This window comes from Triplophysa dalaica, chromosome 14 (assembly GCF_015846415.1).
Source record: "Triplophysa dalaica isolate WHDGS20190420 chromosome 14, ASM1584641v1, whole genome shotgun sequence".
NCBI classification, from domain to species: domain Eukaryota; kingdom Metazoa; phylum Chordata; class Actinopteri; order Cypriniformes; family Nemacheilidae; genus Triplophysa; species Triplophysa dalaica.
In genome coordinates, this window is record NC_079555.1 from 10530989 (window position 1) to 10552645 (window position 21657).

Below are 21657 nucleotides of genomic sequence, written 5' to 3' on the forward strand. Positions count from 1 at the left end.
GGAGGAGTTAACATGTGCTCTAATTTACGTCATTTGGGCTGGATAGTCGGGCTTTAGTGCAATTTCAGTTTCGAGAGATTATGAGGGTACATGAATTTTAAAAAGAAAATGACCCACATTGATGAGCTACTTTCTATAAACACTGCAATATTTCTGGAAAAAATAAGAATTGTCTTTTTTAATTTCAATGGGACTTTAATGTATTATGATAGCTTATCTAACACTATCAGTTATGTAATAACAGAGGCCTTGGATATGTATATATATATATATATATATTTACATACATTATCTCATTAAAAACAGTAGGCCTACTGCCACAATCTTTTTCAAAGCCGCAAGTGCATTTGTGAAAGAAAATTTAGAATTCACAGCTGACAGTAAGTGGTTTGATTGAAAAGTCGCAAAGAAAGGCATCAGTGGGAACACTGCCCATGTAGTCTCCTGCCTGGATTTGGGCTGTATGAACACTTGCAGCTCTTGTCATTGGCAGCCATGGCGTGCGGTGGTGATGTATGAGGAGTATTAACACAGTGGCATGTGTGAATTACAGGCAGCATGAAGGCTTACGCCGCTGTGCCCGGTGAATGCCATCGGATGGTGTCTCAGATCAGCTGTGCACCTCTGGCAGATGGTGCGAGCTAATGGATGATGAATGAGCTCTCAATTTCTCCTGCTCAATTTCTGCATGCTCGTGTTTGACAGGGTTCCAGGTCCAGTGGAAAGGTCCATAGCTTTGGCAAACGGGACCATTCCATAAAGAGGAATCCCAGCGTTCCTGTTGTTGTAAGAGGATGGCTCTACAAACAGGTGAGAGAATTAAAACGTACAGTAACATGAGGAAACCACTATAATGCACATATACACACAGCGTCATGCAAACCCAGGTGATGGATTTACACAAAAAAACTTGATAAAAGATTGATCTGGAAGTGAAACTAGAGCATCAGGAAAAGGTGATGTGCGCTGTCTGTTTGAAGTACTGTGTTTGACTTCGGCTGTGTGTGTTTAACCACCAGAGTGTGTGTTGCTTTGTACTTTTAGGACAGCTCTGGGATGCGACTGTGGAAGAGGAAATGGTTCGTTCTGGCAGATTTTTGCCTCTTCTACTACAAAGGTGAGTTTCTGTACTGAACATCAAACAGAATCGAAAATGTACCCAGATGTTTCCTTGTCAACACAACATATCTCTTGTGTTTACACTGACAGTGATGAGAAGAGATTAAGCAAATTTAGTGACAGGAGTGATAAAAAGATATCGCTGAAAATCATGAAACTACAATGAGAGCTGATGCGTTTAATTTACTAAGCGGTGACGCATTACAGCGACTTCCATTGGAAGTGCAGAGAGTGCAGCTCACTTGACACAGTTTTATGTTAATATAGATGCACGCGCCTGGCCCAATGTTAACTTCCGGTCTGTTGATCAGTCTGGCTAGTGGGAAATAATAAAATAATTTATATTTTAATTTATATTAAATTATATTGAAAAAATGTTAAATACATTATTATTGTTATATTATATTATTATTTTAATGTATAATAATTGTATTAAATAAACGATGTGTTGAATGGGTCGTGTAACTTTGTAGCACTTGCGTTTAGCGAAATAATGGTTCTTCTACTGGTAACCCAAAATAATACTGGCTAGACATTCTTGTAAATTGCTAGCTAATATAAGTTTGGGCCACAAAAGCGTGCATGCGCAGTGACGTTGTTTATGTTATTGCTTTAAAACCGTCTATCGGCTGGGGGTTCACCTCACAATGACACATTTAGGAAAGTCTTAAAGCAGTTAACTCTGGGTAATGAATGTGATGTTTTTGGGTTGCTCTGAATATGCAGTGTTTCTTTGATCACACCCTTCTCTGGGAACCCAGATGAAATCAACATGTCATCTTGAACCTTGTTTGCGCTAGAAAAAAGAAACCGCTTAAGATGAATTATTTATAAAATGAAATAAAAAACATTTTCAAATAAAGACAAACACAAAAATGCCCTTTTTGAAGAAACATTACACAGCCCTCGACAATGACGGCTCATAGTTTGTATGTTTGTATTTATTGAAAAAATATATATATTTTAATGTAACGATTGCTTTAACTCTGAGAAGTTATGAATATTTGTTTTATTATGTTTTATACATGTTTTATTATCTTACATTTCTTCGTCTTTTTTGTGGATGCAGGATTTCATTGCAAGCATCAATATTTTTGTCGTATAGATGTTAATTTCTCTCTCTTTTTTACCATGTCATGAATGCATTTATGTGTTCGGCTTGTTCTTCCATGTGGTTATTATGGGATGTAATCTATCCTCATTCTAAGGCAAGTCTGCCTCAGACGCCCCTCCCACCCCTCCGCACGCTCACATTAAAGAGCGACCGGTCTCGCTCTGGAATCTCTCCTTCAAACGTCCTTCAAGTATTTTTAAATCCTAATCCAGCCAACCTTATCACTTATCAACTCACAACACAATCTGTATTTGAGACGGACCCGCACATAAACACTTTCATGTCACACGCCGCAGCGTCCACTGGAAAGAAACGGTCACGGCTGAACTCGAGTGAGTGGATTGTGTGGGTGTTAGTATAGTGATGTGAGAAAGACGGGTCAGACCGGGCTTCAGGAAGGAAGAAAGACAAAGAGAGAATTGCAAGCCAAACGTTGAAACTAAAGTGAACAACTCAGAGTGTTGTCTTCTTACTTTACAGACAGTCGTGAAGAGTCAGTGTTGGGGAGCATCCCTCTACCCAGTTATACCATCTCTCCTGTGGGAACTGAAGATCACATCAGCCGCAAATATGCCTTTAAGGTAAGACCTCAGTATGCCACCAGTTCACATTTGGAAGAACAATAGAAACAGTTACAGACCTCATGTTAATCATGTAACTACATTACTATTTTGAAGAATTTCAGCACACACTTCACATCAAAAGGTTTTTAAAGATCTTGACGGCAGAATTACAAATCTCTTTGTCAATGTTATGTAATCTTCTTTCTTCTCATTATTATGTGTTAAAGGAATTTTCTGAGCTAAATGCAGGTTAAGCTCTATTGACAGTTTTTCTTTTGTGTGCTGTTCTACACTTGTCCCATAGACTTGTACTGCAAAGTGCAAAACTGTCAACACATTTAAACCAATGAGTCAGAATGTTTACAGTTAACAGCGTACAGTAGATTGTATCAAATGTAAAAATCAATAAAGACCGTGTTGAATATAATCCTGAAAAATTCTTTAAAGGACAAATGTTTGGGCAGCTCACTTTTTAAACTAAACTCCGCATTTATCTAGTTTTCCTTGCAGTTTTTCAATCTGTTTCATATCTTTCTGCCGTGTCAATCTTGCTGTTTGTTTTGTTGTTTTCTTCTTTAACCTTCATTAAGTCTCTTATTACTTTTAGTCAGTTATAAATATTCATGTTTCATTGTCTTGCATGGCTTCAGCTCTGTGTGCGCCTTATGCTGAAGGAAGGCCAGATCGACCATTTAATACTTTTACTAACCAACTATCAGTATTTTCATATTTTTTTATTCATTTTTACTATAAAGGTCTGAAGTTATACAATTATATACAGACACGGAAAATATGAAGAGACCGTTCGGAACATTTCTAGATGTAGTGTGGCCATTCCAGTCCAGTGTCTGTTGAATTTCAACAAAATCAAACCTCAGGAGTGACATAAAGCTATCCAACAACAATGTGAAAGACTGAAAGCATGACAAGACACAAGAAAGGTGTGATAAAAAAATGTATTACATGAAAAACATACATCCTAAATACATGTACAAATATTACTGTTGTATTGCTTAAAAGCAAATATCAACTTTTTTTCTTTGCATTATTTGAGGTCTGAAAAAAACAGAGCATCTTTTCTGTTATTTTGACCTGTTTCTCCAGTTTTCATTTTTTGCAAATAAATGCAAATAGAAACAATATTTTTCTTTGAAATTTGGGAGAAATATTGTTGGTAAATTATCATTTTACCTAAAAACATACCTCTAAATAGTACATTTTAGTCTCTAATATGGTCTCTTAATTTTTTCCGTGGCTGTATATAACTCTGTTGGAAATTGATGTGTATATACTGTGTGTTCAAATGTTTTTGTAGCTAAAGACCTAAGCGATAGTTTGTGTGGTTAGCCCCCGCAGCTTGTTGTGTGCTTCATCGTTCACCTCACGGAGTTCATGACACATAGTGAGTCTATACAGAGCCTGAGGGCAGCAAGATTACATAAGCAGTCTGTATCTCTCTGTGCTTTTCTACTTTCTGCCCCTGTTCTCACAGTTAAAGAGTGTGGGAGCGGAAGGAGATCATGTTCCAAAAAGATGTTTGAGACTCATTCATGAAATTGCATGACTTGTGAAGTTTTATTTTGACTTATTCCCTGATCAGGATTTGCAGGTGCTGTTACAGGAAGGACACAGTATTTGATTGGTCTAAATTCTGGGTAGTGCAAGATGAGTCATCAATGTTTTTAATCCATTTAAAAAGAAGGGAATGTATATTTTAAATGGAAATATTTGATAAAATTGGCTTCAAAGCTATTCGGAAAGGACTTAAAGCCATATATTTACTCCCCAGTATTCTTTTCAACGTGGGGTTTCACACAGTTTACATTAGCTTTTTTGCAAATGAAAGGATGTTTACTTTGGAATCTTGATAGATATTAAGTCGATTTTTTGGTGTCCAAATGACTAGGATGGGCAGCCAAGACTCTGTAATCAGTAGTAATCCCTTATCAAAGAGAAGGCTTACCGCAATAAATTCTGCTCGGCGACAAGTGAACTCACTCCAAATGCTTGTTGGGAGATGCTGCCAAAAGACAGAGACTGTTACTGATTCTCCAGTGATCCGCTAGATATCCCTGCGGAGGATGCATACGCAGGCTGGTTTTCCTAATGCCAGTCTATATATTTCTAATCTGGCTTCTTATTGTGAGCATTTCTGCTTTGTGGTATGCTGCAGTGTGTTTAACGGTCTGGCGTGTTGATCTGTGCTGTTCTTGCTCTTGCTATTTGTTTCCGTCACCCTCTTATCTGACAGTTCTTTAATTACACTGACAATTTTCAAGTGCTTAAAGGGATACTTCACCTAAAAGTGAAAATTCGGTTATTGAATCACTTCCAAATGTGTATACATTTCTTTGTTCTGGTGAACACAGATAAAGATATTTGGAATAAAGCTTATAAACAAACAGACCCATTGACCACCATAGTAGGAAACATTACTTTATCATTTTTTTCTGTTGAACCCAAAAGAAGACATTTTGAGGAATGGAGGACTGCAAATAGTTCTGGGGCACTTTTGACTATCAAAGTTTTTTTTCCCTACTATGGTAGTCAATGGGTGTTGAGATCTGCATTTATTCAAAATATATTTCTCTGTGTTCATCAGAACAAATACATTTATACACATTTGGAACAACTCGAAGGTGAAGAAATGATGAGAGAATTTTCCTTTTTGGTTGAAGTATCCCATTAAGTGAAACGTTAAAAGAGGTTTTGGTTCAGGTGACCAGTCATTGTCCTGTATTTGCTGAACAATGTCCTTCTTCTGTTCCCATTGTTGGGCGTCCTGCCTGTGATGAGTGACTGACAGTCCAGAAAGGCTCTGAGACACAAATTCATCGTCACCCATAAATAGGTACACTTTTAAATCTATAGTTTCTCTACAGCTGCCTCTAGCATGTTTATTTTATACTCTATCGCAATGTGTGACTAGTCTAATATTTTCTCTTTTTGAGATATAAGTTTATCTGTGTCTGCAGCATCTGAGATCCGTTTGAAGGAAGCTACTGGACCAGTTTTTTTTCTTGCAGCCCATTAAAGAGGGATAGTTCACCCCTCAAATACTCACCCTCTTGTCCTTTTAAACCTGTATGCCTTCTTTCTTCTGCAGAACACAAATGAAGATATTTTGAAGAATGTTGATTACAGAAAATCGTTGGTCCCCATTGACTTCATTGGTTTGTCTGTATACTATAGAAGTGAATACTGAATCGTTTTTTGGTGACCAACATTTATTAAATATCTTCTTCTGTGCTCTGCGGAAGAAAGAAACTCATTCATATTTTAAATGACAAGAAATAGTTCACCCAAAAATGAAAATTAAAACATTTACATTAACAGTTTTTGTTTTATAATTTTTCTTTGTACTGTGAATTTTTGCAGAAATTGACCATTATATGATCGTTTTATTTTTTGGTGGCTTGAATAGCCCCCGATCACCCTTCACTTTCATCATATTTGAAAATCTGTATGAGCAGACTGCCTAACATATTTTTATGTTAACATGTGTTGTTTAATGGAAAGAAAACTACTATACAGTATGGGTTTGAAATAGCATAAGAGTAGGTAAACAATTACATTTTTATTTTTGGGTGACCTTTCCCTTTAAAAGACAACCTGTAAATAGGATCATGATTTATATTGCACAGCCGTGTCAGCAGTTGTCTGTTGTCCAAGCTCTTAGTTTTGTGGTTGGTAATGTTTTAAATTAAAGCTTGCGCATCAGGCACTGCACACTTATAATGGATCATGAATCACATAATAGAGTGCTGTTAAGAAAAGACCGCGTTAATCTAAAAGCATCTTCAAATAGTCCAGGCTGCCCAAGAGGAAGCAAGCGACACACTATTGTTAGCTCTTTGTGTATTTTCCCCCCTTTGTGTTCACGTGTGTGTTTGTGTATACACAGCTGTGTTTTTGTGTCACACCCATAAAGTAGATTTTCCCTTTGGATCATACTGATAAGATCGGAGTTATACTAAAATCACGGGCAATTTAACTATTGCATTTATCATACGAGATAAACTGTTACTTTTTTTAATTCAGTATATAATTATTATTAGATTTTGTTTAAAATGGTAAATTGTGCTGGTTATAATAATGCCAAATTATGTCGTTATGTTCTATATATTCTATAATGCGCCTTTAAATATTCAGATTCATGTCCTGTTGAATACTGTAGCTTATCCAAAAAGTAAACTGTCTGTCATAATTTACTCTTTACTCCCCTTTGTGCCAGAATGTTTTTTTTTCAGTCTAAATGTAACATATAGAGAATAAACACAACAAAAGCGGTCCTTAAAATTTGTCTTGAGTAAATATAGACAGCAATTTAATTTTGGGCTGAATTATTTATTTTAGTGTGACTTTAGTTGTTTTGATAAGATATCTAGTCACCAGCAGTGTTCCAGGCCCCCCGCCTGATTCAAACCGATCAGCCATCTGCTTAAATATTACGACTCTAAAGCAGAGCTTTCACACAGTGGACCATTAAAACACCGACGGCCGCTTAACACCTCACAACTCGCCTTTAATGAGCTTGTCATCTAAACACACGTGTTTTCATATTGACACAGAAAAGGAATAAGTGAAAAAGATAGGATGTCTTAAATGAACTGTAATTGCCTCTTCGGGACATGTAGTGAATTAAAATCAGCAATTGCTTTTCTCGAAACTATTTTTAATGAGGAAATTAGGGGTTCAGTTAATGATAATTACAACAGCACTATTCCTCTTCCATTGGACGGCTGCCTGCCTGTGCTTTCTCTTCTTGTTAAACAGAAACACTTTAAGATATGAAGCTTTTTTGGATGAAAAACAACAAAAATAGGTTTATTAAACCGTATGTACATCTTTTTCACAAATCTCGGAGTGCTATTAGTTATTATGGCATTAATTATAAATATTCATATTTTATTAATTATATTAGAGCTATTCATTTGCAGAGTGCTATTAATTATTACTGAATTAAAAAAAATACTTCAAGTCAAGTATGACTTTAATAAAACAATATAAAATGTGTTACAGCATAAATTGTGTTTGTCGGAGTGGTACTGTCTGTGACCATGTGACCATTTTCAAACCTGTTTTGCTTTAGTCTATTTGGTTTGTGCCATCGTAATTAATCTTCTGACCTCTGACCTTCCTTTTCTTGCTTTGTGCTGATTCATGTTCCTGTGGCTTTCCTGATAAGTATCATTTTGCCCGTGTTTGTGTTTTTTGTCATAGAGTGTAAACCACATCTGTGGCTTGTTCAGCATTTGCCATTTTGATTAATTTTGTCCTTTTTTCTGTGTCCTGTGGTTAATCTGCTGTGTTGTGTTCCTACACATCTATGATGATCCTGCTGCAGTCTCAAGCTCATGTGGTCAATGCTTATTTTGTCATTTGGGTTTAATTATGTGTTTCTCTCTCGCAGGCGACACACACAGGGATGCGCTCGTACATTTACCAACGCAGTTCTTTGATTGGCTCGCAGGCGGAGCACACTGGGATGAGGACCTACTATTTCAGTGCAGACACGCAGGAGGACATGAACAGCTGGGTCAGGGCTATGAACCAGGCTGCCCTGATGCAAGCACAGACAGTGAAGAGGTCAGTGACATCACAACCCTTACAACACAGTGTTTGAGTGTTGTGGTGTGTGTTTTTGTGTCAGTGAACCCAACAGTATTTTGAGTCCCACTGCACTGCTGTTACAAACTTTTCTTGTCTGTTTCACGAGACATCGTAAGTCTGTAAGGGATTGTCCTGCTGTCAGTCTTTTCAACAGATTCAGATTTTAACAGATCTTGCTCTGCCAGAACAGAATAGACAGATGGGTCCTGAGGAGTGAATCAGCTTTTCTGTCTCGTCTCTTTTATGTCAGCTTAAACATCCTGACATAGTAGTGTATGTTCAGATACTAAACATAGCAAAGAATAAACTTACATATCAATACACAAGGAACATCTACTTGTGTGCCATTGAAAAATCCAGCTTGGTGGCTTGTCAAATTGGTTATTAAAGGTCCAGTGTGTAATTTTTGGAGGATCTATTTACAGAAATGCAAAATAATGTGCATAACTATTTGAAATTGTTGTGTTTTAAAAAAGTCTTTATAAACGCTAGCACCGGTTGCTCAGAGCATCTTTTGAAGTTGAAAATGTTTTTCCGGAAAAGCGTCTTTCACCTTTTTCTCAGCTAAACAATGACAAGCAAGTAGCAAGACCTGTCGTTTCCATAACAACAAGGTGACTAGTCGAGCAGGATCACGCTCCAATAAATTGAATGGCGGCTATTTATTTCACCTACAGTTACTTTTGATTGCATTTCGAGCAAGAAATTAGTATTATAGTTTTTAAATATATGATTGGTGTATTAGCTGTCTCTGCATATGATGTAGGTACCCATGTCAGGTCAGGCCTTTTGAGTTGTCATAGCAGCCCAGTACTAATGAGACTGGTGTCAGCTTGAACTGAGGCAGAAAATTACACATAAAAATCTGTTCGGAGGTATTTCTCTTAAATACTGTATGTAGGCACTCGGGCCTTTTTTCTTGTGTTTTGTGTATTGCTGGCCTCCTTTTCCAAGGCATCGTTGTGTACTATTTACAAGCTGATTTGGATAGAATCCGTAACGCATACATCTTGGCATTCATGTTTCGCTCTATGGATGTGTGATTCTAAGAATCTGTTCATTGTAAGGCACCAGTGTAAGTTTTATGTGTCCAACATAATGTGTGTGGTTATTTGTGCAGGTATTTTTAGTAAATCACGTGAAACACACCTTCAGATTACCCAAGCAAACAAATCCTCTATATTTTCTTATTGTAGTGAATAAAATATTTTAGAATAAAATGTATCCCTAGCTATGAAGAATATTTTCAGCTATTTGTTTGTCTGAATATACACATATATTTGTTTAGTTCAGGCAGCTAACACTATCCTTAGTGTAACTGTAAAATGACATGTTTGATGTTTTGTAAATGATGTTTGAATGACATCTGGGTGAATATTTGATGAGACAGGTTTATTTTGTCAACCCTTAATCTGTCTACTATTAGTCTTCTAAATACAGACATGGTGTAGATCAAACAAACATGTTTTTATCTAGCTGTATGGTAATTAAATCTTATAACAGACCTTTGCACCTGCCCTGCCTTTGCCACACAGAGAGGCGTTGGATCATACAGATCAAACGGACGTTTCTGCCAAACTCGGTCAGAGGGCTGTTCCTCAGACCAATCACATCAACAGCTACGTGATCCCTGAACCTGAGGTCATCCAGAGCGACGTGCTGCCTGAGGTGAAGCCAGACACATTTGTGGGAGAGGTGGAGAGTCAGGTTGGCCCAAGAGAGATGGAGCAGTTGAGGTCTAAATCTCCAGCGAGCAAGGTAGGAGAGGTGGAATCCCAAATTCCTTCTCGTGCTCCGTCCAGGGCCGTCTCCACCACACCGGTCATACTGAGGAATGGAACGCCATTGGAACGGAACGGTACGGGAGGGTATCAGAGAGGGCCCACACCTTCTTCTCAATCTCCAGTAAAGGTACAGAGGAATTGCACTCTGGAGAAGGTGGAAAACTGGGTCAAAGTTCAGAAAGATGAGCGCAGGGGGTGAGTCAACAACACACGCTAATACACAAATAACATACAAGCTCTATAAACAATACTTATAAATGCTAGAGACAGTTGTCACAGAAGTGAGATGTTGCTTTGAGGAGTTGTAGGACACACCCCCCTCTAGTGGTTTAAACATAAACAATATCCATTTTGACTTTAAAGCAAAGTGCAAAGTGTCTTCAACCATTTTTGGGGGCAAGGGCTACTTAGATGAGAGATGCATGGAGCAAGGACCCCCTTATACTAATGTTTAACCAGAGCTATTTAAATAGAAACGACCCATATTGTCACGGCAATGTTATGTTAAGACATTACATTAGCACTATTATGCATGTTATTGTTGCACATACTTTTCTGTGTAATATTTCGATTGTAAATATTGATTACTTTAATGGATTTGCAGCATCATACATTTTCATTTTACTGTGAGATGTACAGTTAAACGTCTACTTGTCCTGAACTTTATTAAGACTTCAATGAGATGACTGACCCTGGTTAGTGGCACTAAGACTATTCTTGTGGAGGTAGAGGTTGTCTCTGGATGCGAAAGAAATCAGTGTAGATGTTATGCATTCTGCTGTAATTATGAAGTTTTATGGTTTTTTAAGTATCATTCTTTCTTTCTTCTTTTTTTCCCTTGAAAACCCATGCCAAGTCAACTTGAAACTCAAATTGTATTCCAAAACCATTTTGATTCCCTTTACATTAAAGAATAAAACTGAACAAAGTTGTAAGGAATATTTAGTAAATATGGCATTATTACAAAACATTAGATTCATTAATTATTAGAAAAGTATTACAATTTTACTTGTTGTTTGTAACCCAGGGGTGTTTTTACCGATGGAACAATCCCACGCCGGACACCTCCCGTTCATCCAAAGTACGGCACAATAGAGAAGTACCAGTCTTTACCCAAAACCCCACAGCACAGCCCCCCCACAACCCACCGGCAGTTCCCCAGCGAATACAAATATTCCCACGACCGGCTTAACCACTTACAGCGGCCCGTGACGCATGAAAACACAGTTTGGCAACTCTACGAGTGGCAACAGCGCCAGCAGTTTCGCCACGGCAGCCCCACAGCCCCCATATACACTCCAGCTCCGGACTATTCCACCGCCGTGTCCTCCACCAGACTCAATTCAGACGTCTCTCGCTCTGTCTCTGTGCCCCCCACCCTGGCGGATATCCCTCCACCTGGACCTCCAGGGGTCCGGATGCTGTCCCCCCGCAGACCCCACACGCCCGCGGGACGTGTTACAGTCAAACCTCTGGACGACAGGCCGGCTGTGGAAGTGCCACCATGGAACTTACCTCACCGAGCACGCTCTTATAAGGTTAGCAGACGACCACAAAACATTACATCAAAAATATGCAGGTGAAAAACAAGTGGAGGTACATACAGTTAGACATCCAGTGTTAGAAGTTAAGTTTGTTGGATTGCAAAAACATGTGACGTGAAACAATGTGTAAAGCGCTGCAAAAAAAGATATATATATTTTTTTATTTCTTAATGTAGAGGACAATTTTATATGAGTAATAGTGCAACAGTGCATAGCACTACAAGATGAAGATGAGGACAAAAATAAGAAACCATTCCAAATGTTCATTTAATGAGCATTTATAAATGCATTGTGGACATTCCAATCCAGTGTCCGTTGAATTTCAACCGAAATTATTTGATTAATTGTTTCATTATTTGCCACATAAGCTTTCTAAACATCACCTTTAATCTTTGACATGTTCTAACTCAGTCAATATTGAATAAATCAAGGCTACATTTTTAAAGAATGAAATATATACTGTATGTAGGACTTTTATTATGTAGGATGATTTTAAGTAGAAAACGGCAAATTAATGGATTTCTTTACACTGTTCAGCACATTATTCAGTCATCACATATCACATTTTTTCAATATCACAGCCCTAACAGTGCCTTTAATATACTGGAAAACAATCTACAAGAAATGTTTTTTTTACATTATGAAACTTGTTCAAATCCATTTCTCTTTTTGTTTATCATTTTGAAGTCGGCAACAATGGAGAGACGATCAGTTCCACCGTCCGGCTACATCACACACACAATCAGTGCACCCAGCCTTCATGGAAAAACAGTAAGACATTTATTTCACAATTACAAAGTAAGACATTTTTATAGCATTTGTTGGTTAGTGTATACAATTTTTGTAAATGTAAATGTAACTGACCGCTTTTTCTTGTTGCAATTACAAAGACTTTTTCTTAATCAGTATTTTTGCAGGGAAAGGGAAAAAGAGTGTTTTTATTTGTGTTTTAATTCAAGCATAAATGAAAATTAAACTAGTAGGGATTCCACAGGCAAAATCAACTCAATTAGAAAAAATATTTCATAAAATCAGGTCTTGTGTAGTTTACTTTCAAGTAAATTGATCTTGTTTGAAAAATGTTTAAAAAATAAAAAATACAGATTTAAAGTGTAAAACATATTTCTGACTGGCATAACAAGGACAACACACTATAAACTGGTGAAGTTCCAGGAAGTTCTCTTTCGGTTATCTGTTCACATTAACCAATCAGAATGATTCTCTTCTGATAATGGAGCAAATAATCACGTAACTCTTTCTCTATCCTGACCAAACCTGTGCTCCAGCCGGAGGAGCTCACCCTTCTCCTCATCCAGTTGAGGAGACACCAGGCCATGATGGCGGGTGTGCGCAACAATGCGCTGACCCACCTCCAGCAGTTGTCTCGGGAGAAGGTCAGGACTCGTCCTGTCCAGCTGGCCCCTGTAGTCGGGCTCTGCTGCTGATACTGACCCCGCCTGGCTCTCTGTGGCTCATGTGGCTTCATTACATGATGCTTTTTTGTATCATAGCATGGCATGTCATGCTAGGAGCTTTATCTGGCTGTCCTACCAATCGCCTTGTATTTTTTATAAATGTAACCGAGGCTTTTTACATAATTCATGAGTATGCTGTTCTGTTGCTCAAAAGTCGCAAAATGTGCTTGCATGTAGTGTGGTCCCCAAACTTCGTTTAAAGTTGGTTTTGAAATTGTATTAAAATATGATCATTTTCCACAGACAAGTGTTGGAAATTATGCATTTTGCAAAGTTTGCAAAATTCCACAATTTGCTTATTTTGTTGCTTAGAGGTGTGCAAATTGGGTTGCAATTATAATTTTATCTTATAACGTTGTGTCATCTAATGTTTCTCGTCTCCTTGCAGGCAGATGACACATACATGCATTTGAAGAAGGACCTTGAATATTTAGATCTGAAGGTGGGACCGCACCTTGTCTCACACTACTCCTCTTTACTCCTTATTCTTTCTGAACCCTTTGTATTGACACACTTACACACCAAAGGAACCTCACCCGGGGCGAGGAATCAAGAAATTGCTTTATTTCAAAAATATTAATACTGCGTATGTTAAAAGTTTTGGCATAATGACCAATGTAGTCTAGAATGATATCAATGACGATAATTCTGATCATAAATTATAATGAAATCAAGGGTGAAAGGCGTGCTCCTCCTTTGACTATACTTGTCTATCTCCGTTTGCCACAGATGAAAAGTTTAGAGCCCTTGATCCTCATGGTTCACAGTGTGTTACAAACCTGCTCTGCGGGCGGGTTGAGATCGCTCTGGAACGTAAGCACTGTCAGCATCCAGAGTCCGCATTTCCATTGCTTAACATGGTGCACATACAGTAGCTTTATGTTGGCACAAGACTGGCACCTGCACGCCTATCCTCCCTGTCCTTTGTGCTATGGGTGTGTGTGGTCGGGTTTATGAGTTGGCAGATCAGGATTGGCCGGATGATCTTAGCTTGTGTGTATGTGTGGGACAGGCATCATCTAAGCATATTTCAAGAGATCTTTATATCTTTAAATCTTTTGTTTAAAATAAGATCTTAACCGGTCTTATAATATCTATCGTTTTTGGTCATCTATATGTGTTCAAGTGAATGTAAATGGCATGACGCTCGTGTTGTAGTAGTAGAATTTACCGTTGAAATGTCCCACTTCCAGTTTTGTGAAAGCTACCGATTGAAGTAATGTATCTGTAGTCCAGCATTGAAACATTGTAGTTATGGCAAAATAAATATTTCAAATATAAATTGAGATTTTATGAATTTGGGCTTCTTTTGAGTTTACCATGCATTTTCTGTGAAGGCTTTAATTGAAACATTGCGTTCATGTCCCGCAGGTGTTTTCTGCTGTCATAGATCGTGAGACTCCATTTGACCATTATGCTTTAAGAGAAGCCTCCGCTTTTACATGTATGCGTTTGAATGGAGAAAAAAGCTTCTCGCTGTGACTTTCACAGTCTTCATTGTACAGTGTTGGTCTTGCTTCAGTAGTGTTGAATAGACGCGTTTGTGTCTATAGAGCAATGACTCAAGCAGGTCTTTCTGTGCATCGCCCCACAGGTGAGCGGAAATGAGAGTCTGAAAGCACGGCCGACTAAACCGGTGAAGGTGGCGGAAAGTGATGTGGATGTGAGTATGGAGGAGAATAGCATTATTACATAATCCCAGAAATATCCATTTAGCTGAAATTTTAAAGTGATTTACTTGTACACTTCAGAAGCTTCTACAGTAAAATAGCTTTAATTACATTTTAAGACTAATTGAATCTCTTGTTTATTAAGTTATAAGTACAGTCAATATCAGTACGACTAATAAAGCTTTGCGTCCCATTACAGGTGACATTGAGTCGACTGTGTGAACAGAATAAAATCCTGCAGGAGTTTGAGCTCAGACTCAGCGGACTGAAGGAAGATAAGGTGAGACGGATGTTATTACATAGACTCAGCATTTCCTTTGGTTTTGTTGGAATGTATAAAGGGTCATGTTTTCTGTCTTTTTAGGATAAGCTGGAGTCTGTTCTGGATGTGTCTCACCAGCAGATGGAGAAGTACCGGGACCAGCCAGCTCATTCCGAGAAGATCGCCTACCAACAGCGCCTCCTTCAGGAGGACCTGGTCCACATTCGAGCAGACATGTCTAGAGTAGCGACGGTGAGTAGAATGTAGTTGTACGGTCTATTTAACCCAGACTGTAAAGCTTCTTATTACCATTTAGCAAATCAAGTGCTAAAGTAGCTGTGTCTGAATTTGAAGGCTGCGTCCTCCGGAGGTCTCATTTGTTTAGGTTTTATTTCAGAAAAGCATCCGTTACATTCAAGGAACAAATATTAATTTTATAATTTTTTTTACTGAAATGAGACAACCTTGATGATGTATGCGGTCCACATGAAAGCAGCCTTTGAATTGAGATGCAGCTAGTGTCTACATTAGAAATGTCAGTATGTTCTTTTAAATGTTAAAGTATTAACATTTATCCTGTGTAAGATGTAAATAAGTATGTTTATTTCTTGCAAAATTACAAACACTTTCTATCAAAGCTTGCTTTTTGTTTGAGAAACATCGGTTCAACCAATATCTGAGTTTGGGGGTCTATCTAATGTTAGACAAAAGTGTTTAGGGTGTAACGTTTGCGAGACAAACATGACCAAAATACACATTTAAACCTTTATAATGCAACACACTCACAGTAAATAATTTACTGGTGCAGAAAAGCTTTCATGTGTGCGTGTTTTGTTCAGGAGATGGAGAGAGCATGGGAGGAGTACAGCAGAATGGAGCAGTCAGTGGAACAGCTGAGGAACGTTTTACAGGCTGAGATGAATACATGTCCTTCACCTCAGGTCTCTCTTTCATTTTTTATCTTTGTGACCATTTTCCTCGTTTCTTATATATATACAGTATACAGTATAGATGTTGTGTACAGTGCATGCTTACATTTAGTCACATTTGCCATAAGCTTTCGCTAACGTGCATTATGAAGACTTCCAGACTGACTGACTGTGTGTGTGCTCAGGAGAAGACTCAGTTGAGAAAGGAGCTCTGGGGAATAGAGGATGTGATCTCTGGACTCAGTTCCACCAAAGAAACCTTCAAAATCACTTTAGACTCTGTAAAAAACCCAGGTAAGGTTGAGTTACACTGTAAGTACAGCACGGGGAACCGGTTTCATTTTCATATTTTTAAAATCTGACCTTTCACATCGATGACTTGTATTGATATACTGTTACACGGTGTGCACTTGAATTCTTGTGTCCAGAGAGAAAACTTGTGCCTTCAATAACAGAATCGACAGTGCCTTCTCGGTGCATTACCCCAGCAGCAGATGAGGTGCGCTCACCCCAGCGCAGTCTTGCCTCCAGTCCATTATCACTGCCCCCGGACTATGAGTTTACCCTGCAGCATACAGTGCCAAAACTGGTGTGTGGTCTCAAAAAAATGAATCAAATTAAATCTGAACTGGATACCAGTTTGCTTAAGTGCTTAATATTGTATTTCAGGAAGATGATTATGCTCCACCCCGACCACCTTTGCCCCTTCTCTATGATGAGGACACACCCCCGGTTGTCCCTCCCCTTCCTAAAGAAACGTCAGTCATCCGACACACTTCAGTACGTGGCCTCAAGCGTCAGTCTGATGTGAGGAAACGTGACCGTGAAAGCAACTACAGCTACGTGAACGGAGATTGCAGGGTAATTTGACAACGCACAAGTCAAATCTGTTTTCATTGCACAGCCAAGTTCCTTCGGCAAAGAACGTGTCTTAGTTCTGTGTCAGCCTCCGTAGTGCTTCGAAAGGGAGGGGTGAAGGGTGGAGTGAGCCGTTGGTTGCAATGTGCAACCTCACCACTAGATGCCACTAAACTGCATAAACTGGACCTTTAAACAAAAATATTACAATTATTCATCTTTCTTGCTGAATGTTGCTCTGATGGATTTGCTGGTAGATGCTTGTTGATTTTATTTTGAGACTTAACGGACTAATTCACTTCAAAATAAGCTCCCATTGACTTTTCATCTGATTTTTTATTTCTACTGTGGAAAGTCAATGAGGGGTTCTTTAAAACTGAACTACTTCTTTAAGTTTATTCTATTGTCATTTTGGTTCATTCGTTTCAGTTGTTTGCTTGAAAGTAAATTAGCTCAAATGTTTGCACTTAAGGGGGAGCTGAGATCCTACCTAAGTGAACCAGAGCTCCCTTGGATTGTTCATGGATCAGATCAAGTGGACCAAGGCTACCTGACTCTTCAAAGAAGAGGTAAGACATTTCAAAGACATCCGTTGACCCGCAAAAGTGACATTTCTTTATATTGGTTTCAAAGCTTATTGACTAATAAATAAATATTGCTAGAGTTTTTTGATCCGGGGTTGTCTCTGTCACACTTTGTTTAGGATAAAATAACGTTTTCTAATCAATAGTCGCAACTTTCACCTCCTGTTATCACAGTACAAAGTTTTCATGATCGCTTAGGTTTGTCAGGCTCCTCCTCCAGAATAAATCAATCCAGCAATTTGACTTCCTGTTCAGTAAGAAGAGGAGATTCAGCGTTTCCCACAATGGCAAGCACCTTGTTTGCAATAATATTGTCAAAAATCTCTTTACCATACAATACACAGACTGTAAAATATATAAAATATTCTATTCTTCCCTTGTCACTGTTATGCAGGAAAGACCAAAGAGTGCCTTGGAGCGTCTGTGTTCAGGTGAATCTCAGCCTGATGATCACCTGCCACAGAGAGCGAGGATGAGCGTGGAAGAGCAGCTGGAGAGGATGAAGAGGCACCAGAGAGCTTTAGTGCGCGAACGCAAACGTAACTTGAGTCAGGGCGAGCGACAGTCCATCGGCTCCCGCGCCTCCGGACGGCCCGTCGGCTCTGACCCAGGATCAGTACGTTACTCCCTAACCAATAAACACAGGGACCCTCGCTATGCTCCTCCCCCTTAAGGCCACAAGACACTGAGAGCTGACATGCTAACACACCCTTTACCCAACGAATAATGCACAGCTTTACAGTAACGGGCCGTGGGTGGGCGGGGCCATGCTGCAGGCTCGATTGGCCAGAATGTCTGTCTGAGTCTCCTGCTGTGGATTTCTGGCTTCACCTGCAGACTTTTGAATGTTTTGAAATGTGAAGAGAGAAGGATAACACGTTCCCCGACTGCCTTTCTGATCTCTCATAATGGATTTTTTTACGTTTTGTCAAATGGTCATTTACTAAATTATTTATTGAATAATCTGAATCTATTTTCTAAACATAATTTGTAAAGCTATATTTTGTATGAATATAATATGATGGGAAGAAATGACCCCGTTGCCTCTATATTAAAAACAGATTAATTACTGCTAGTAATTAAAGGTGCTGTAAGCGAGACTGTCTAAATTAGACACGCCCCCACTTTTTAAAACCCCGCCCACTAGACACATGCATACATAGTGTTCTAAACGGATACTGCAACGTGTCATTTTTAGAGGATGTATTGACAGAAATTCAATATTATATACAAAACTATGTCTTCAGAGGTGTATAAAGACCTTACATAATGAAGCGTTATGTTTTTTTACCTTAGAATGAGTTATTTCTATCTACATACACCGCGGGTCTCCTTACATGGAATTCACCATGTTGTTTCTACAGTGGCCCTAAACAGACAAACTGCTCTAAAGAGGGCGTTACGTAAATACGTTATCTCCTTCAGCAAAGAAAGTGAAAACGTGACGACACGTAGTACTGTGTCAGCCTCCATAACGCTTTAAAAGGAAAGGGTGGAGTAATAGGTAGACTTTCCACATGCCATGTAATAAATGAACTCGCTTACAGCACTTTTAACTGGGTATGAAGGTATTTTTGTGTGCAGTCATTTTTCAATCATCTCCTATAGCAGAACAAATCAGTCAAGTGCCTCTTGATTCTAACCATCAGTGTCAGATCATCCCGCTTCAGATATACTCTGACTCATTTAAATCTGTTACTAATCAAACTATTGCCCAAAATGTGGTAAAGCATTTCTGATTGGCCACGAGAATATGTTCTCATTCATACAATCAAATGGATTTATTACTACTATTAATATTGTGAATCAGGTTATTAATGGCAGAAATAACGTTTAAGATCTCTGATTAGCACCTGTTGTTGCTTTCTCATGTGATCAGAATGAATGTTAAAAATGAAAGGATTTGGCCAATCCATCAATGCATTACCACAATTTAGTTTATATTTATATATCGGGGTGATCAGCAGGAGATTAATGGTGTTTTAACTTTCATCTTTTTTTATATAGAGTATATGAATCAATGTCTTTTTAAAAAAGATGCTGCATTCAGGGGTGTTTCTGTCACACACTAACTCTAAAGCTGGGTGCACATTTCGTTGTATGCCAGATTATACAAACATGATTCCAGGTACAGTGGGATGTCAAGACACTTTGTTTGTGACCTAAACATTGACACTGGTCATTCAATGGCTGCGGGTGTCAAACTAGAGAATACAGACTCTAGATTTATGAATCGTATCATAGGAATATTTTAGGATTCTCAAAATATGTCTCAGATGGCCAAATTGTGGACAAAATGGCACCGTGTGCACCCAGCTTTTGTCTTTCAGTTATATATATATTTTGTATTCAGGAAAACAATCCCCAAACAATCAGGAATAGGTCACACGAAAATAAAAATTCTGTCATTATTTACTCACCCTTTTGTTGTTTTAAACTTTCTTCTGCAGAACACCAAAGATATTCGGAAGAAAGTTGGGAACTTATCACCGGCTTTACCCATTGACGTCTACTGTATGGACACAAAACCAATGCAAGTAAATTAATGGGTACTGTTCGGGTACCAACATTCTTCAAAATATCTTCTGTTGTGTTCTGCAGAATAAAGAAAGTCATACAGGTTTAAAATGAAAAGAGGGTGAGTAAATGATAACAGAAATTTCATTTTTGGGTGAACTATCACTTTGATTCTGATGTGAAAACTGAGGCAATACTAAGTTCAGAGGTAGACGACAGCAATAGAACAGATGTAGTCACATGATTATTCAATTCATGGGACAACACACCAACCCTATTAAACCATTAATCTTTTCTTAAAAGAACCTGATCATGAACCGTTTGTGAGTCACTTAGGATAGATTGAAAACTGAAACACTCACCACTTTGTAAATAAAAGTAATGTTTGATGTTTCTCTAATAGCTGCTAAAGAGTGAGACGTTTCAGTTCCTAACCAAAGTTTCAAAGTGACAATATTATCAATAAATCCCCCCCCACCACCACCACTTTGATCCATTTCATGATCCCTGTAACATCACCAGCATCTTTATCACTGTTTGTCATTAAGCAGTATGATCACAGTCAAATGATTTGTATACACTGATGTGAATAACCTTTATTAAATCACAAGAAACTGATTCAAGTGGAATATATGCTATTCTGTAATATAAATATAACGGTATTTACATCAATACAGCAACTTCTGAAGGCACCTCATAATTTTCTAATGTTGAGTTTGCACTAATAGCACAAATAAAACAAGAAACTTGATACACCTTGTTTTTCATTGCAGTGTGACAATGTGAAAAGTATCTCTGACTGATTCCTTAGATGTCATGTCTTCAAGTTGGGGGATGAAATAAATGATTTTGCATGATTGTGTTTTTTAAAACTTTTTAAAACAATCTGTGTATGCATGTATACTTTAATCAAATTACACGCTCCTGCAAGTACGCATGTTGTGATTTGGTGATGGGTTTGATTATTTGTAAAAATGTCTGTAAGGACATCTCGTTCTTCTTCACCACCACCACCTTTTACGGTGACCACAAAAGTACAGAAGACCCTACTAAAACATGAAACATCTGTGCGCTATTCTATGTCTGACAGTGAAAAGTTCCATATTATGTTTAAGATCCTCATCTTGGTGAATTATGATGTATGTTGTCTAAGTGCTGGTATATTGTTTGTTTTTGCCCTAGTAGGGCTGGGAGAAAGACATTTATTTGCAGCGAATAAAACACACAGTGCAGAGGCAGGAGAAACAGCGGCCAGCATCAGATGGATGGCTGATGGTTCGAGCCAGGCCAATGAAAGATGATGAATTGGAACCTGTGGATTATGAGTTTGACATTATCAGAGAGGTACGTTCCAGAAATCTTGATATTTGAGTGGTTAATTTTTTTTTCAAACCCCGTGATTGAGCTTGGCTTGGATCTGCCCCACCTCAGCTCTCTACACCACAGAAAGTGCCCATCCCAAAGAGACTTATGGACATGGATCTGGATGAAGACCTGAGTCAAGAGGAGAAAGAGGCTCGTTCTCGAAACGTAGCAAAGATAAAAAGTCTATTGGCTAGGTCGAGGTATGAGAGTAGAGTGAGAAATCAGTAGATGAAAATGGATCTGTTTACTGTACACAATAA

The 21657-nt window shown here is 38.4% G+C and overlaps 1 protein-coding gene across 14 annotated transcripts in view; it reads left to right on the forward strand.

Moving 5' to 3' along the window:
• plekha7a (pleckstrin homology domain containing, family A member 7a) overlaps nucleotides 1-21657 on the forward strand; it is a 56478-nt gene that overhangs the window by 33804 nt on the left and 1017 nt on the right. For 4 of the 14 annotated variants that reach the window (XM_056766063.1, XM_056766066.1, XM_056766067.1 and 1 more), the window contains 21 exons: nucleotides 706-810; nucleotides 1045-1117; nucleotides 2714-2814; nucleotides 8210-8385; nucleotides 9945-10388; nucleotides 11221-11731; nucleotides 12425-12508; nucleotides 13024-13131; nucleotides 13601-13654; nucleotides 14807-14875; nucleotides 15082-15162; nucleotides 15247-15396; nucleotides 15984-16085; nucleotides 16259-16367; nucleotides 16502-16662; nucleotides 16743-16934; nucleotides 17404-17500; nucleotides 17714-17802; nucleotides 17910-18131; nucleotides 21218-21376; nucleotides 21464-21597. In XM_056766063.1, the coding sequence (XP_056622041.1) occupies nucleotides 706-810; nucleotides 1045-1117; nucleotides 2714-2814; nucleotides 8210-8385; nucleotides 9945-10388; nucleotides 11221-11731; nucleotides 12425-12508; nucleotides 13024-13131; nucleotides 13601-13654; nucleotides 14807-14875; nucleotides 15082-15162; nucleotides 15247-15396; nucleotides 15984-16085; nucleotides 16259-16367; nucleotides 16502-16662; nucleotides 16743-16934; nucleotides 17404-17500; nucleotides 17714-17802; nucleotides 17910-18131; nucleotides 21218-21376; nucleotides 21464-21597 (3221 nt within the window). The other 10 variants (XR_008908817.1, XM_056766064.1, XM_056766073.1 and 7 more) reach the window with 10 other exon arrangements.